The sequence below is a fragment of the Mastomys coucha genome, unplaced genomic scaffold (assembly GCF_008632895.1).
Source record: "Mastomys coucha isolate ucsf_1 unplaced genomic scaffold, UCSF_Mcou_1 pScaffold21, whole genome shotgun sequence".
NCBI classification, from domain to species: Eukaryota; Metazoa; Chordata; class Mammalia; order Rodentia; family Muridae; genus Mastomys; species Mastomys coucha.
Window position 1 is genome coordinate 56225046 of NW_022196904.1, and position 17359 is coordinate 56242404.

General features: G+C 44.5%; 2 protein-coding genes across 3 annotated transcripts in view; one reads left to right on the plus strand and one right to left on the minus strand.

Annotated features, from left to right (window-relative positions):
• Positions 1-2437, plus strand: part of Pcsk6 (proprotein convertase subtilisin/kexin type 6) — a 190090-nt gene extending 187653 nt beyond the window's left edge. For both annotated transcript variants that reach the window (XM_031386912.1, XM_031386913.1), the window contains one exon: positions 1003-2437. In XM_031386912.1, coding sequence (XP_031242772.1) covers positions 1003-1100 — 98 coding nt within the window. In that variant the 3' untranslated portion in view covers positions 1101-2437. The remainder of the gene's footprint in view (positions 1-1002) is intronic.
• A 4546-nt stretch (positions 2438-6983) lies between these two features.
• CUNH14orf119 (chromosome unknown C14orf119 homolog) lies at positions 6984-7605 on the minus strand. Its single transcript, XM_031384333.1, is given in 2 exon segments — positions 6984-7560; positions 7562-7605. Coding segments are annotated over 2 exon segments (426 nt in total). The 3' UTR covers positions 6984-7178.
• Positions 7606-17359: the final 9754 nt, after the last annotated feature.

Below are 17359 nucleotides of genomic sequence, written 5' to 3' on the forward strand. Positions count from 1 at the left end.
CTTCCTTACCTATGCTAGGAGGGCCCTGGCTCTGCAGATAGATGGTAGGGGTGGGGAGGATGCATTATTAAAAACAAACAAACAAACAGAAACTCGGAAGGAATCCAGACAGTGGGCATGCCAGGCAGGAGGAAGGTCAGCAGAGGCCTATGTATGTCCTGGAGGCCTTAGACAGGAGCAGGTTACCATATTGGAAGGGGGACTTGTACTGAGCATCAGGGAAGAGCTACATGGAACCAGTGCTGGACACCATGTCCTGTTATGCGATGGGGGAGGAGGGAGCCATGCCCCCATGTGTCCAAGGGTGGATAACTAATCCCTGGTCATAAAGCTGGCATGGCCCTCCCCTGGCAGAGTGCCCACACAGCACCCTGCAGATGGCCCGACGACTACCAGGCGACCTATTTGCCTTGTTTGCCTTTTGGATTTGGAAAATCCTGGCCTATCAAAGCCCAGGAGGCATCCTGTTTAGGAAGTCCCTGCTCAGGTACCAGCCCTAGAAAGTGAGGCTACCATTGGACAGCCTGCTCCCAAGTAACAATGTAGAGGCAGGGGTTCCAGCCTCCACTGCTTTCCCTATCACTGAGTCCTGCCTGCCCGTCTTCTCCCCGCCACCTCCCCCCTGGGAATATCCCCTAGACTGCATTCCTGAAGCCTGCTTTCCCTCCTGCTCCAGCCCTGCACCCCTGGCTACACCCTATTCTTCATGACCAGTCACCAACACAGTGCCCCCAGAAGGAGGCTCACATGAGTAACAATGACCCCCGTGGCAGACCCTCCATCTCACTTTTAGGAACTCCCTCCATCTTTTCTCACTGAAGCTCAGCAGAAGTCCCATACCCCAGTGCCACCTGGGCCTCCCTGAACCTTGCATTGAAATGGCTTGTGAGGGAGACCCTGTGTCCTGCCTGGCACACGCACCATCAGTGCCTGGCAAATGGAAAAGAGTTGAATCTTAACAGGACTGAAATCTGATCCCTCCTTTTCCTTTTCTGTTGCCAGCCGATGAGACCTTCTGCGAGATGGTGAAGTCCAATCGGCTCTGCGAACGGAAGCTCTTCATCCAGTTTTGCTGCCGCACCTGCCTCCTGGCTGGGTAGGGGTACCAGCTGTCCGCAGAGGGCAGGGTCCTCCTGTCTGCCTGTTTGCCCATCTACCTTCCTACAGATGGTCAGCCATAGCCTGTTCCTTGGGGTGGCCCTGCATCTGACAGCTGTATCTCCCCACCCAGAGCTGGGTCCTACTGCAGCATCTCTGAGCACCTGAACGAGGTGGAGTTGGCCCTTAAGGATATGTGGCTAAATTGACAGAAATCCCCTTGAACTCTGCTTGCTGGCTGCAGTCGAAAGTTGAACTCAAAATAGGAACAAAATGAATTATGAGACTTATACCTGCAGCTTCGGAGTGGCTTCTGGGACCCTAGTTTACTGAAACTTCAAGACCAAAGCAGAAAAAGAGAGGTGCCTGGCATCACATCAAGTCCTCCTCCCACATATTTGTGTGGCCGTGACAAATCTCACCGAGTTGGCTGACAGGATCCTATGCTGTCCTCACCTGTGATGATAGGCCTTGCTTCCTCCCTGTGCATCACTGGCCACCAAACAGCCTGAGGGACAGTTTGATCAGACTGTAAATAAAATAGGTTTCAGGGCAGAAGATGTATGACCACTGGGGATAGAATCTATGTCTACACAGTCAGCTCCTTCCAAAATGGCAGCCCCAGCCTGGAAGGTCCAGCACCAAACCGAAGTAGGTCCGCACATCCTCTCTTCAGCGTTCTCTTCTGAGTGAGACGAGCTGTCCATGTGACTGTTCTACCTGTGTCCCTGGAGCCTCCTGGGCCCGAACCACCAGCCATCTACACATACAGAGCCTGTGAAGGAGGGCCCAACGGAGCTACTTAGGACTAGCCAAAAGACATCTGATGGCCAGGCAGTTCCTTAAACATGCAAAGCCAGCCCCCGAATCACTAATCGCCAGCTCTCCATGGCACACAACTGCTTTTCAAGTGCATTTGGCCTCTGCGCTCAGGACTCTGTTCTTGGGTGGATGCTGCTCTGGTCCAGTATGGTACAAGCCTATGTGATAGAGCTGGATTGATTTTCTGCCAAGCCTGTGTGGGCATTTTATAAGCTATGTGTTCTAATTTTTACCGATGTTAATTATTTTGACAAATATTTCATATATTTTCATTGAAATGCGCAGATCTGCTTGGTCAGTTCCCTGAGCTGAGGGAATAACATTTGCCTTAAATTTTTCCAACCTCGTCTCTCTCCATATGGTCCTGCTCTCCTCTCTGAGTATAATGTGTTTGTCTTGTCACCTGTAAGTGGCAAGGACTCAGCTGTTTTCTGTTGAATCCACAACTTCAAATAAAAAATCAGTGAAGCAAATCTAATGTTAACCCTGAGTTAATAAAAGAGTTAACATCCCATTGCAAAGGGGCCTGTATTTCTTTTCAAGATAAAACTCTGAGCCTCAGTGCTGGCCAGTGGGTGAAATGTAGATCACTTTATGGGTTCTTGATCTGTCTGATGTCTATATTCATTACTTTACTCATTACTATAACAAAATATCTGACAAGAAGCAATGTAAGGGGCTAGAGAGATGGCTCAGTGGTTGGATAAGACCACTTGGTACACCCCTTTAATCCCAGAACTTGGGAGGCAGAGGCAGATGGATCTCTGTGCCTGATCTACAAAGTGAGTTCCAGAGCAGCCAGGCTACACAGAGAAACCCTGTCTCAAAAGCAAACAAAAAAGCCGGCAGTGGTGGCACACGCCTTTAATCCCAGCACTTGGAAGGCAGAGACAGGCGGATCTCTGAGTTCGAGGCCAGCCTGGTCTACAGAGTGAGTTCCAGGACAGCCAGGGCTACACAGAGAAACCCTGTCTCAAAAAAACAAACGAGCCGGGCGGTGGTGGCACATGCCTTTAATCCCAGCACTTGGGAGGCAGAGGCAGGTGGATTTCTGAGTTCGAGGCCAGCCTGGTCTACAGAGTGAGTTCCAGGACAGCCAGGGCTACAGAGAAACCCTGTCTCGAAAAAAACAAAAACAACAAACAAACAAACAAACAAATAAATCAAAGAACACTTGTTGATCTTGTAGAAGACTAAATTCAATTCCTAGTATCCATTTGGCAGCTTACAACTGTATGTAGCTACAGTTCCAAGAAATTCAATTTCTTCTTACCTCTGTGGGCACTAGGCACACATGTGATATGCATGCATAAGTTCAGAATAAAATAAATGTTTAAACAGCAATTTAAAGGATGAAGGCTTATTTCAGCTCCCAGTTCCAAAGAATAAGCCACTGTGATAAGGAAGTCATGGTGACAGAATCCTGAAGCAACTGGTTATGCTGTATCCAGTCAGGAAGATGAATGCTCACTTATACTAGCTCTCTTTATCTTCATACACAGTCTGAGACTCCAATCCTGGAGTGACACTAGGAGCAATCAGGATGGGTCTTTCCACCTCAATCTAGATGATCCCTCATAAACACATCCAGAGGCCTGCCTCTTAGGTCCCACAGTGATCCTAGATCCCACAGTGTAAAATTTTAACCACCACAATATCCCAAGTAGGGTTTTAACAAATGTTGGCATAATAGAATAAAGAGGGAAACCCAGGGTTACAACTCAAGGATATCATTTGTCAGAGACTTTCTTTATGGGGGCCAGCACTTGCCTCCTATCCTGAGTATCTGAGTTTGATTCCTGGGACCCTCATGGTGAAAGGAAAGAATCAATTCCCACAGGCTGACCACGGACCTACACATGCTTGCTGTGCTACACAAACACTCGTGTACACACACACACACACACACACTACACAGTTTTAAAATTTAAAAATAAGAGACCCTCTTTGCGCCATCAAAGCCAAGTAAGGTAAAGGGGACCCTGAGGTCCCCTACATATGACAAGTACCATTTAGCTGAGTGGTGGCCTGCCTCCTCCACAGTTACTGAAATCCCTGCCTCTTGGGATTTTCACCATGGCCTGAGAGGCGCAAAGCATGTATGTAGAATCCTTTAGTTGCAGGTAAAGAAAGGACACCAGCTAAAACTGAGGAAGTGGGGAATGGGCAATGCTTCAGAAATCCAAGGCTGGTTCAGAACTTTGGGAATGAATGCACCAGAGTCTGGGGATCCCTAATGGGAGCACTGTTACCTGGACCCCATTTTCATTAAAGTCATGCCCTTCTTCCCCTATGACCTGCTTGTCTCATGTTAGGACAAATGAAAAGACCACCGCTGTCTATCTCCCAAGTGCAGCTGGTGTTAGTCCAGCCCCAAACTCATTTCCTAGCCCTTTCTTGGCTCTGCTTCCCTGGGGGACTCTGCTGAGCCTGTCTTGAGCAGTGATAGCCACAAGAACTGCTTGTACAACAGCATAGCCATGGAAGCTCTATGACAGGAAGGGAGTGAGATAGAGCTCTTAAGAAGGAAACAGACCGCCCATAGCAGTCCACCACAAACATAGACAAGGCAGGGTTGTCAGAGTGAGACTGTGAAGGGGTAAGTGGATGTTTCTGGAATTCTGTATCGGGAGAGGATAAATATCCTTAAGGACATCATCAAAGCTGTGAAATTGTTAGCAGTGGTTAGGGTCTGGACTGGATGTTTCCAAGTACTTAGCCTTTTTTTTTTTTTTTTTTTTTTGAGACAGAGTTTCTCTGTGTAGCCCTGGCTGTCCTGGAACTCTGTAGACCAGGCTGGCCTCGAACTCAGAAATCTGCCTGTTTCTGCCTCCCAAGTGCTGGGCTTAAAGGTGTGCACCACCACCACCTGGTGTCCTTGGCCTTTTCAAAGAATTGAAATAAGGACTCACACAGCTTTGCAAAGTATCAAAACTTTACTCAAAGCAAAGCGACAAAATAGGCCAGACAATGTCACACAATGACTCACAAAAGGCTACATGAGTTGAGAAGGTACTTAAGGGCCCCAGTTATATTGGGGTCTTCCTTTTATGGAACCCAAGAGGAGTTTGGTTGCTAAGGGGTATAGTGGGAGGTCGTTCTGTTTTGATTGACAAGTCTGCATTACATAGGCTCACTACATATGTTCCATAATGATCTGATTTTAATCATGTGCATACACAATTAAGTATGCATAGGCAAAAAGTGGCAATAGGGGATTCTCTCTGAAAGTTCACTGAGAGTACTCAGTTTGCCTTATTGTGCATGGACCCTAAACCAGTTCAAGCCTGGTCAGCCTCTTAGCTTCTGTACAAACTAGAGTGTGGTTGAATAGGATTTGTAATTGTTCATGAGAGGAGGAACCTATTTCACAGATCAGAGAGGGGTATGCATGCAGCCCAGGATAGGTGGGGTCATAGGTTACCAGATGTGCTGTATAGACGGGGTATACGGTACATAGTACATGTGGGTAAGGGTCCTACTTTGCCATGTGCATTGTTAAAATGGAGGTCTGAGTATTAGCATAAGCCAAGTGGAGTGACACAATGCTAATATGAATCCTTTCCCCATATCTGCATCAAAACTATTTCTGAATTAAAACCAAGCTAAGGAGTATACTGTTAAGTCTCTAGAACCCAAGCATTAAAAAATGCCAGCTCGTTATTTACAAAGAGTGTAGAATCCAGATGTATGGAGAGCGAAGTTGTCGTAGCACATACTATAATCTCACTACTCGTGAGGTATAGACAGGAGAATCTCAAATTTGAAGCCAGCCTGGACTATATAACAAAACCCAAAACCCTGCATCAAAGAGAGAGAGAGAGGAGGAAGGGAAGAAAGGAAGGGAAAAAAGAAAGCCAACCCGAGATATGTCTTTAGTGGAAGAGTGCCAACCCCACTTGCAATACATGAGGCCTGGATTTAATCCCCAGTAAGACAGACACATGTGTGTGTGTGTGTGTGTGTGTGCTAAAGAACACCAAGTAGCCAAACAGCAGCCTTACAAGCACCTGCCCACACTGCAGTGTCTGGGCTCATTCAGGGGCTAGCTAGTGGGATAGGAAGTTGAAAAGCTATGGAGAAGGTTATAATGAGTAAATGGCACCTAAAAAAAAAAAAAAAAAAAGAAAAGTGGGCAGACTAGGTCTGGCTCAGTGGTAGAACACCTGCTTAGCATTACGAAGCCCTGGTTCCTTTAATCACTGGCACCACTATCACTATACACAGGAAAGGGCTGACCACATCCAATACCTGTTCCCAGATGCTCACACTCAAGGTAAAGATTATCAAACACTATTAGGTGGGGCATGTTATGGATTTTATTTTAAATAACTGGATCACAGTTGTCTCAGTTATGGTTCTACTGCTCTGAGAGCAAGTTATAAAAGAAGCAGCTTTCCCTGCTCACAGAAGATTCCATACCCCTTCACTCCTGTATCCTCCTTAACTATAAATCCAGAACCCTGTGGAACCTGCTACCAAGTCCTGCTTGCCAGCTTAGGCTGAAACCTGGTCCCCTCCATGACTTATATTTGCCTAGGCTTTGACATGTTGAAGCTTTCCTTTGTTGAATAAGCGTTGCTTTTCATGAGTTGGAAGCTTCCTGGGTGAGGTCACCACTCCCTTTACTTCATTTCTCCTTAAGCCTTTCTTAAACTTCTCCTTGAGCAAAAGGCTTGCCTCCAACATTACATTTCCTTGATACTATTTTTTTTCTTCCTCAAAATGTACATTTTGTATTTCTTTTTTTTTTTTAATTTTCCTTAATTTTATTAAATCCTCTCTGGGAAATATAGCAGTTGGGAAATCACATAATTATGCTAGAGTTGAGTAAATGTGGCAAAACAAGCCACATTTGGGCCAGCTGTAGGCTTGAGTTACAAGACACTGGTTCCTTTTAGTTATAGTAACAAAAGCAGTCATTAAATTCTTGAGATTTAGACATCTCCTGTAAACAATCAGATCTGCTAAAATAGGAGAGTCCAGGTGGCATACGACTAGGGTAAAAACAGTGCTAGCACTCAATAGGAAGTTCATGCAAAAAAACATTTTTTTAAAGGCAGGGTCTCACTTTGTAGTGCTGGCTGGTCTGGAACTTGCTATGTAGACCAGGCTGCCTCCTGAGTGCTGGAATAAAAGGCAGACCACTACCCTGGCAGTTCAGGTGAATCTTTAAGTGACACACTTGCACTGAATCATCACTGCAGTCATGGCTTTGGCTTGATCACGTGTCATTCTCTTCTTGATCTGAATGCCTGTCAGTCCTTACCAGCAGTAGCAGCCACTGCTTGGTAAAACTTCGCCACGAAATCTGGCTCACTGACCTCCAGCTGCCTGACAAATTCATTGCGCTCCTGCTCAGCCCAACCTCGAAACCACTGATCCCAGAGACGTAGCTGACACTCAAAGATACAAGGTGGTCGATTTGCCGCAGACACACTGAGCCGCTCCAGGCCATCCAGCAGTGGCTGTAGCTTTCCCAGAACTGCCTTAGCTACCAGGTCTTGTAGAAAACGTTCTCGCTGGGGACCTGACCAACTGGCAAACCAGTGAAGAATACACTTCATCTCCTGGGAAGTGATGTAAGACATTGGAGGACGGGAAGAGCTGGCAATGTCATCAGGCACTGAAGGTAACAGAAGAGAAGCAGGCTGGCACTGATGTGGAAGATGATTCCAGTGACATCCTCCCTTTTCCCCTTGGAAGGCACCCAGAGATCACAAGAGTCCTTCAGCTCCTGCTCCAACTCTCCGAGCCTCTTCCATGTTTCCTGAAAACCCTGAGCAGAGCCCCATTTTGTATTTCTTGTTGTTTCACTTGCTCTTTTGCATTATAGATCTGCATCAGAGTAATCACTGGTAACCATGTGACAAAGTCAGAGTTACATTGTCTTGAAATCTCCTTTCCTAACATTATTCCAAAACACTTCATTTTTATCCTCTGGTAGATTTTTTTTTTTTCCAACAAGGGAAGAAAGCAGTCACATTTGTAGGCAGCTGCTTGGACGATAAAATCCAAGATGGCGCAGGTTCCCGATACACTGTAGCAATAGACGGTTCCACTGCGCATGCACCCCTCCCGAGCGGGTGTATGCTGCGCATGCGCCTCTCCTGAGCAGGTGTATGCTAATGAGGGAACCAATCCAGGAGGATTTGGCAGCTCAAGCTCGGGTATATAAGGGGCTGTCTCCAGCCATTCCAGGCCACTCCACAGAAGCAAGCAGACCTGCAGCACCTAGGAAGAAGAAGAAGAAGAAGAAGAAGAAGAAGAAGAAGAAGAAGAAGAAGAAGAAGAAGAAGAGGAAGAGGAAGAGGAAGAGGAAGAGGAAGAGGAAGAGGAAGAGGAAGAGGAAGAGGAAGAGGAAGAGGAAGAAACATCAAGAAGAGCCAAGACATCAAGAAGAGCCGTGCCATCAAGAAGAGCTGTGATACTTAAGAACCTAGGAGAGCTGTAATACCTAGGTACCTTAAAGAGCAGTAACACCTGGGTACTTAGGAGAGCTGTAACACAAAAGAAAATTTCCTGAGTAAACTGTTGAGAGAAGAAGTCTCGGTGTTCTGTTGTCATTGCTGCAGGTGGGCAGCAGAGGCGGAGGGGCACATGTGCAGTGGAACCGTCTATTGCTACAGTGTATCGGGAACCTGCGCCATCTTGGATTTTATCGTCCAAGCGGCTGCCTACACACATTCATTACCAAAATATCACAAGAACAGTCTCTAGTATTATTTCCTTCTGAAACCTTTTGAGCTAAGCCTCCATAGTCTACATTGCTCTCAGCATGATTGTCTTCTGTGATAGCCCACTAAGTCCCACTTAGTGTTCAACAATTTTTCTAGTCCAAAGTCTTCCACATTCCTCCAAATAAAAGCATAGTCAGGCCTGTCATAGCAATACCCCACTCCTGGTACCAACTTCTGCCTTAGTTACTGTTCTATTGCTTTGAAGAGACACCACAATCAAGGCAACTTAAAGTATAAAGCGTTTAACTGGGATCTTGCTTACAGTTTCAGAGAGTTAGTCTATTATCATCATGGTGGAAAGCATGCAATCATGGTGCTTGAGCAGCAGTTAAGAGTTTATATCTTGATTTATATAGACAGGAGAGAGAAAGAGAGACAGAGACAGAAACAGAGAGACAGAGAGAGACAGAGACAGAGAGACAGAGACAGAGAGAGACAGAGAGGAAGAAAGAGACAGAGAGAGAAAGCAACAGAGACAGAAAGCATGGACTTTTGAAACCTCAAAAGCCCATACCTGTGACATACCTGCTCCAACAAAACCATGCCTCCTAATCCTTCCCAAAAAGTTCTATTAACTGGGGACCAAGCATTCAAATATCTGAGCCTATAAAGACCATTCTCATTTAAACCACCACATAGACTATCTACACTAAGGGTGACTAGACATCTCTTAGCATTCCTATGGAGCCTCTTATTATAGGAATTCCAGTTCCTGTAAGAACCAAAGTGACAAGAGCCAAGAATGTCTTATTACCTAAAAGAAAAGTTCTCAGCCAGATCTGCTTTCTTTTTCAGAGGATCTTTAGCAATGTCTGCAAACATTTTTGACAGCTGCAGAGTGTCATTCCCATCTATGAGGTAGAATACAAGGATGCTACTAAGCTCCCTGCGGTGTGCACAAAGGCTTGACAACCAAGAAGTATGCAGCCTAAAATGTCAGTGTGCTCAGACTGAGAAAAGCTTAGCAGCAGAAAATTTAATTTAAAAGAAAAATGTTTGAAACATCATAAGGATATCAGAACCCACTTGGTTAGATGTCACCCATTTGTTTGCTAGCGAGACACCCTACTCCTGGTAACAATTTCTGTTTTAGTTAGGATAACTAATGTGATAAAACACCATGACCAAACAACTTGGGGAGCAACAGGCTTATTTTGCCTACACTTCCACATCACTGTTTATTACCCAAGGAAGTCACGACAAGAATTCAATCTGGGTACAAATCTGTAGCAGAATCTGATTCAGAGGCCCTGGAGAATTGTTGTTTACTAGCTTGCTCTTTGCTTGTTCAACTGGAATTTTTATAGAATACAGGACCATCAGCCCAGAGGGGCCCCCACCCACAATGGACTGGGCCCTCCTACATTAATCATAAAGGAGAAAATGCCTAACAGGCTTAGCTACAGCCAGATCTTATGGAAGAATTTCCTCAATTAAGGTTCCCTCCTCTCAGATGACTCTATCTTGTGTCAAAGCTAGCTGGCATAACTGATTCCTTACCAACTTGACGCACAAACATATCAATAGCTTAGTAAGCATAACACTTCCTTTATTGTTATCTCTAAGATCTCATATTAATATTACAGTATAAAACATATTGCAAACTTTAAAAGCCCCACAAACTTTATAAATTTGAACACTTTAAAAATTCAGTCTCAGGGCTAGAGAGGTGGCTCAGGGGTTAAGAGCACTGACTGTATTCCAGAAGTCCTGTGTTCAATTCCCAGCAACCACATGGTGGCTCACAACCATCTGTAATGGGATCTGATGCCCTCTTTTGCTATGTCTGAAGACAGATACTAATCTAAATAAAATTAAAAAATAATTTTTTAGAAAAAGTTTACTCTCTTTAAAAATTCAAAGTCGCTATAAAGCTTCCAAATCTCTTGTAAAAGTTCAATACTCTCAACTGTGGGCTCCTATAAAAATAAATTAAATACTTTCTATTCAAAAAGAAAGAACCAGGGCACAGTCACAAGCAAAGCCAAGCCAAGCCAAGCCAAGATCTAACAGTGTAAATAACTGTGTCCAATGTCCTGCTCTTCTGGGATCCCCTAAAGGTCTTGCCACAGTTCCCCTTTTTAAAGTCGAGAAATACTCCTACATCTTTTTAAAATTTACTTTTTGAGAATTTCATTTGGTACATTTTCATATTCTCTCCTGTCCCTCACCTCCTCTCAGATCCCTCTGCCTCCCCTACCCCCTTGTTCCCCCATATCTCCCTACCTAACTTCAAGGTCTTTCTAGCTCTTAAAAAACCAGCTCTCTGGTCCAAGGACTCCACCTAGTGGTTCATCTGGAAGTAAAGAAAGTTGGAATTATGTTGATGTTAGGGATATTTGTGTGTGTGGGGGGGGTGTTATTTGTTTTGTTTTGTGTAATTTTTAAACAATCACAAAGCAAAATTATAGAAAAGTTATATGACACAAATATATTTTCCTGAACAATGTGAGAGTAATTTTCTGAAATAATATCTATGATTCCCTCAAACACTTTAGAAGGCATTTCTTTTTTTTCTATTAATTTATTTATTTATTCACTTTATATCCCTATCACAGCCACCCTCCGCCCAGTCACCCTTCCCCTTCTCTGAGGACAGCCCCAACAACCCCACTTAGCACATCAAGTCGCTGCAGGACTAGGCACTTCCTCTCCCACTTAGGCCAGACAAGACAGCCCAGTTAGGGGAACAGGAACCACCGGCAGCAACAGAGCTGAGGACAGCCTCTGCTCCAGTTGTTGGAAGACCCACATGAAGACCAAGCTGCCCATCTGCTACGTAATGTATGGGGGGCTTAGGTCCAGGTCATAGATGCTCTTTGGTTCAGTCTTTGGGACCCAAGGGTCCAGGTTAGTTGACACTATTGGTCTTCTATGGAGTCCCTATCCTTTCTGGATCCCTCAGTCCTTCCCCCAATCCTTCCAGAAGACTCCTTGAGCTCTGTCTAATGTTTAGTCAGCTGCTGAGTGGAACCTCTCAGAGAACAGTTATGCTAGGCTCCTGAATGCAAGCATAACAGAGTATCATTAATAGTGTCAGGGATTAGTTCTTGCCCATGGGATGGGTCTCAAGTTGGGCCAGTTATTAGTTGGCCATTCTCTCAGTCTCTACTGCATCTTGGTCCCTGAATTTCTTATAGTCAGGACAAATTTTGGGTGGAAGATTTTTGTGGGTGGCTTGGTGCCCTTATCCCTCCACTGGAAGTCCTGTCTGGCTACAGAAGGTGGCCACTTCAGGCTCCATATCCCTCACCACTAACTAGGAGTCTCAGCTAGAGTCAGCCTCATAGACTCCCTAGAGCCTCCCTCATCCCACATCTCGGGCACATCCTAGAAATACCCCACCCCACTCACCCCCGATTTTCCTTCACTCTCCCAGCCCTCTCTCCCTGGCTTTCCCTACACCTGATTCCCATCCCCACCCACCCATCCCTATTCCCTTCCCTATCTTATCTCTGAAGAATCTTTTTAGATATAAGATGCAGCTAAGATTTAAATTTAAAAGCTATAAAGAACAAGAGTAACCAAAGTCGTGAGAAGTGAAGTTTGACTGTTCTCTTATAAAGCATGTATTATTATGACAGTATGATATTATGTAAGCAAACCCATAGAACAGAATGGCTAGTCCAAAAGCAGACCTTCATGAGTTTGGACACTTGGTTTTGACAAGAGTGTCTCTGGAGAGCTAGAAGGGAAGAATGACCTTTGAATATGGTGTTAATGTGATTTTCAGATGGTGCCTTAGTTAGGATTTTGTTGCTGTGACCACAACAATTCTTATAAAGGAAAACATTTCATTGGGGCTGGCTTATAGTTCACAATTTTAGTTCATTATCATCATGGCAGGAAATATGACAGCATGCAGGCTGGAGAGGGAGCTGAGAGTTCTACATGTTGATTCAAATGGAATGAAAGGAGACTGTGTGCCACAGTGGGCATAGCTTGAGCATAGGAGATTATAAAATCTAGCCCTACAGTAACACACCTCCTCCAACAAGGCCACACCTCCTGATAGTGATACAATTTGTTCTGCTTGCTGGGGCTAGAACATTTTCCCTCATTCAATTACATCTTCACCAGGTTTCTATTTTTGATGATTTCCTTCACTGCTTAAGCTTGGCTGTCCACAAACTCAGAGATCACCTGCCTCTGCCTTCTGAGTGCTGAGATCAAATTTGTGAACCTCCGCAGTTGGCCCTAAGCTTTCCTTTAATTCCTTTTCACAGGTTGGAAGCTTAGCTGGTTAGGGTCTTGCCCTGTGGCCACCACTTCCTTTATTCCACTTAATGTCAGGCCTTTATTTGATCTGTTTGTCTCCTTGATGGCAGGACTTAGCCTCATTCCATTTCTGTGTGTCTCCTTTCTCCTCAAATTGAACATTTTGTATTTTTCCTTGCTCAGCTTGCTCCTTTTTTCATTATAGATTTGCATAAAAGTGTACATTAATAACCACACAAGACAGTCTGTTTTGAGATTTCTTCTGCCAACAGAATTAATCCAAAACTCTTCACTTTAGCCTCAGGCAGACTTTTCAGATGAGGGCAAAAAGCAGCCACATGCTTCACCAAAATATCACAAGGACAGGCTCTGGGGCACACACTAAATTTCTTCTGAAGCCTCTTGTGCCAGGTCCCCACCATGACGCACTTCCTCCAGCAAGGCCACATTTCCTAATTGTGCCTCTCCATATGGACCAAGCATTCAAACACTTGAGTCTATGGGGGTGATATCTATTCAAACCACCACAATTAGGAGGAAAATATATTTTGGTCACTTCCTTCCTTAATTGATTCCAGACACACTGCATTAGTGAGGCCTCCTTTAATTGTGTCTTGGGGGCATTTCTAGATAAGTTTAACTGAACAAAAAAATCCACCCTGAATAAAGGTAATACAATCCCAAGAGCTAACATCCAGGTCAAATGAAAACAGAAAAAGTGAGCTTTTCTCTCTGCATCCTAACTGAAGATACAAAGCAACAGCTGCCTCAAACGCCTACAGCCATGACTTCCTACATGTTAACCACCATGATGGTGTATATCCATCATGGATTATCCATAAACCAAAGTGAACCTTTCTACCATTAAACTGCTTTTATCAGGCAAAAAGCATACTGCATGATATATCAAAACCAAAAACCAAGGGCTAGGAAATGGGTCAGCAATTAAGAGTGCTTGGTACACAGGCATGAGAACCTGAGTTCAAGTCCCCAAGACCCACATAAAAAGCCAGGTGTGGTGGTGTGTGCGTACAGCCCAAGTGCAGAAGGATAAAATAGACACTGGCTCAGGAGAATCACTGAGGGGTTTGCTTGAAGACAGTCCACCTCTAGGTTCAACGAGAGACATCTACTTTCTCCTCTATCCTCCAGATGCCCACAGTAGGTGCACCCACAAACACATGTGCATTAACTATACACACACTCACACACACACACACACACACACACACCCCACACACACATAAATAACTCAATGATTAACTGGGTATGGTGGTGAAATGGTTCACATAAGATAGTTATTGTCACACAAGATAGTTATTGTTATTGTTAACCACACTAACTGAGCCAATTAGGAAGTATCTAAGTCCTTTTATTAGTTGGCAACCAAGAGTGAGGTCATGCTTCTTGGTGCTGAAGCTCAGGGGAACAGCATTTTAAAAGACAAAAGCCACAATTATATTGTTGTGCCTGTTTCATGAACCCCAAAAGACCGCCAAAGTGCTGATTCCAATGCAATCACACTAGAGTCTTTATTACAAGCTCAAGCTTGGGCCACACTGCCATCTCTGGAGTAGCAGAATGGGAGGGTGAAGCCTGGAGCTCTCAGTGGGACAAGGTTTTATAGGAAATGATAAGCAAGTGAGGGGGTTTCTAGCCTAACTCACATCTGATTAGGGAGCCATTATGGAATTTTGTTGTCCTTTAGCATAATTGACTGGTGCTGGGAGCCAAATCATAAACTTAACTTCTGCTTTCCTCCTGATTGGTGGTTGTTAGGAAGTACCAGGGGCAATCTGGGAATGGCACTATTAGGAGGTGCAGCAGCCTTGTTGGAGGAAGTGTGTCACTGTGTGGTTGGTCTTTGAGACCCTCTTTCTAACTGCCTGAAGACAGTTTTCTACGTTTTGCCTTTGGAACAAGATGTAGAACTCTCAGTTCCTCCAGCCCACGGTGAGTGCCTGGACGCTGCCATGCTTCTTGCCACGATGATAATGGACTGAAATCCTGAACCTGTAAGGCAGCCCCAATTAAAGGTTGATCTTTATAAGAGTCATCATGCTCATGCCATCTCTTCAAACCAATGGAAACCATAAAGTCAGGAGTTGTTATCAGGGACTTGGGAATTGCTGTGACCATGTTTTCGTTTGGAAGAATGTGGATTTGGGGACTTTGGAAATAGTGAAATGCTTTAAGTGGGGCTTAAGGGGGCCATTCTAGTAGGAATAGGGAAGATATTGATACTGAGGGTGATTAGAACTCTGGAGATTGTTCTTGTGATGTTATGGTGAAGAATGTTGCTGCTTTTTTGCCCTTGTCTGAAGAGTCTACCTGAGACCAAGGTAAAGAGTAAAGAGGCTAAGGTCAAGGAAGTCTCAGAAAAGCCCAGCATAGACTTTGTTCTCTGGTTTACTCTCATGAAGAGAGTTTTGATCAAGTTTAACAAGCTTAGAAAGGAAAAATCCAAAATATATGGTTCAAGTATTAAAGGGTCACCAGGAAGTGCAACGGAGCTAAATCCTGTGTTCAAAGAGATCAACAGATTAAGGGACTGGTAATTTCAGGGGAAGATCCCACCTAGCTAAATGTATTGTTTATGTGTTTGTAGTTAAACAACAGAGAGTTATATTATTATGACCTGGTTATTGCTTTCATTTGGATATAAGGAGATATGATTATGTGTCAAATTGACATGAGATGACACTATTTTTTGATCTGGATCTTGAGGCATAGTCACCATGAAGAGCTAGGTCCAGGCATGGTAAGACACTTTTTTGTTTGTTTGTTTGTTTGTTTTGTTTGTTTCTCAGTGTAGCCCTGGCTGCCCTGGAACTCACTCTGTAGACCAGGCTGGCCTCAAACTCAGAAATCTGCCTGACTATGCCTCCCAAGTGCTGGGATTAAAAGGCATGTGCCACCACTGCCTGGTGGTAAGACACACTTTTAACCCTAGCATTCAAGAGGCTGAGCCATGCAGATCTCTTTTAAGTTCAAGGTCAATCTCCAGAGCAAGTTTCAAGACAACCAAGCATTAGGCAGTAGAGTTGAAAACAGGAAGTTGGTGATAATGTAATAGAAGAAGGGAGCCATATTCCAGCCCCAGTAAGCAACAGCTCTAGCCATGTGGCTCTGGCTTTAGAGTCCAGAATAGAAAGGACTTCTGATTGGTTCAATTGATACTGATTAGCTGGAGCTAAGAAATTAGCAGTGATTAAAAAGAGACCAGCATCACTGAGATGAAATCTTCTGGGAAGTGTGTTCTGAGAGTACAAAGAAGGTGTGTTCCAGAGACAGCCAAGGTTATAGCCTTGCCTGCTGGGCTTGGTAACATATAAGAATCATCCAGGTGGTGCTAGTTCTGAAGGGGTTATGAACAGCAGCTGAGGCATGGCACTATGAGAGGCCAGGGATGGTCACTGGTGCAGGTGCAGCCTCAGTTGGAGTTGATGGCCCAGGGCTGAAGGGGTCGTCACTACAGAAACTCATTCCTACAATCCTAGCACATGGAGGTGGAGGCAGGAGAGTCAGCTGCCCAAGTTTATCCTCAGGCCAATCATTCCATGACTCAGCGGGTAAGAGAGTGCAGACAGCTCTTTCAGAGGACCAGGGTTCATATCCCAGCAACCACTTGTAACTCCAATTTCAGAATATCTGGCACCTCTGGCCTTTGTGGGTGTTTGTACTCATGTGCACAAAACCACAGAGACATACAAATAATTTTTAAAAGTGTTTTTAAGAGTGTTTTCTGGCCTGGCAGTGGTGGCACAAGCCTTTAATCCTAGCCCTTGGGAGGCAGAGGCAGGCAGATTTCTGAGTTTGAGGCCAGCTTGGTCTACAGAGTGAGTTCCAGGACAGCCAGGGCTACACAGAGAAACCCAGTCTCGAAAAAAAAAAAAAAGAAAGAAAAAAAAAAAAGAAAAGAAAAGAAAAGAAAGAAAGAAAAAAAAAGTGTTTTCTTGCTGAGGACCAGGGTTTGACTTCTAACACACATGTCCACAGGATCACAATGGCCAGCTCTATGGAATTTTAGGCTGAAGTGTCCCCTGCACACAGATAGGCATGTACATTAATTAATAAGCTGTGATTTTAAAAAATATGAACATGATTTTGTGAATTTAAGCCTTTGGGAACAGAGGCCAAGGCTCTGCAGGTATATTGTATTCACTATGGGCACTCATCAAATGTCAATTTCTAATGTGTGTATTCTCCTGCACTTCATATGAACTTTTTGTTGTTGTTGTTGTTTGTAGGCTTGAGATAGGGTTTCTCCGCGTATCCCTGGTTGTTCTGGAATTGGCTCTGTAGACCAGGATGGCCTCAATCTCCAAGATCCCCAAACTGCTGGGGTTAAAGGCATTCTCCACCACCACTAGCTTTCAATATGAATATCACTTATGATTTATTTCATATATGTGTGTGTGTGTTTGCGTTTGGGACTGCGGGTGTCCGAAGAGGCTAGAAATGGATGACGAAACCCCTGA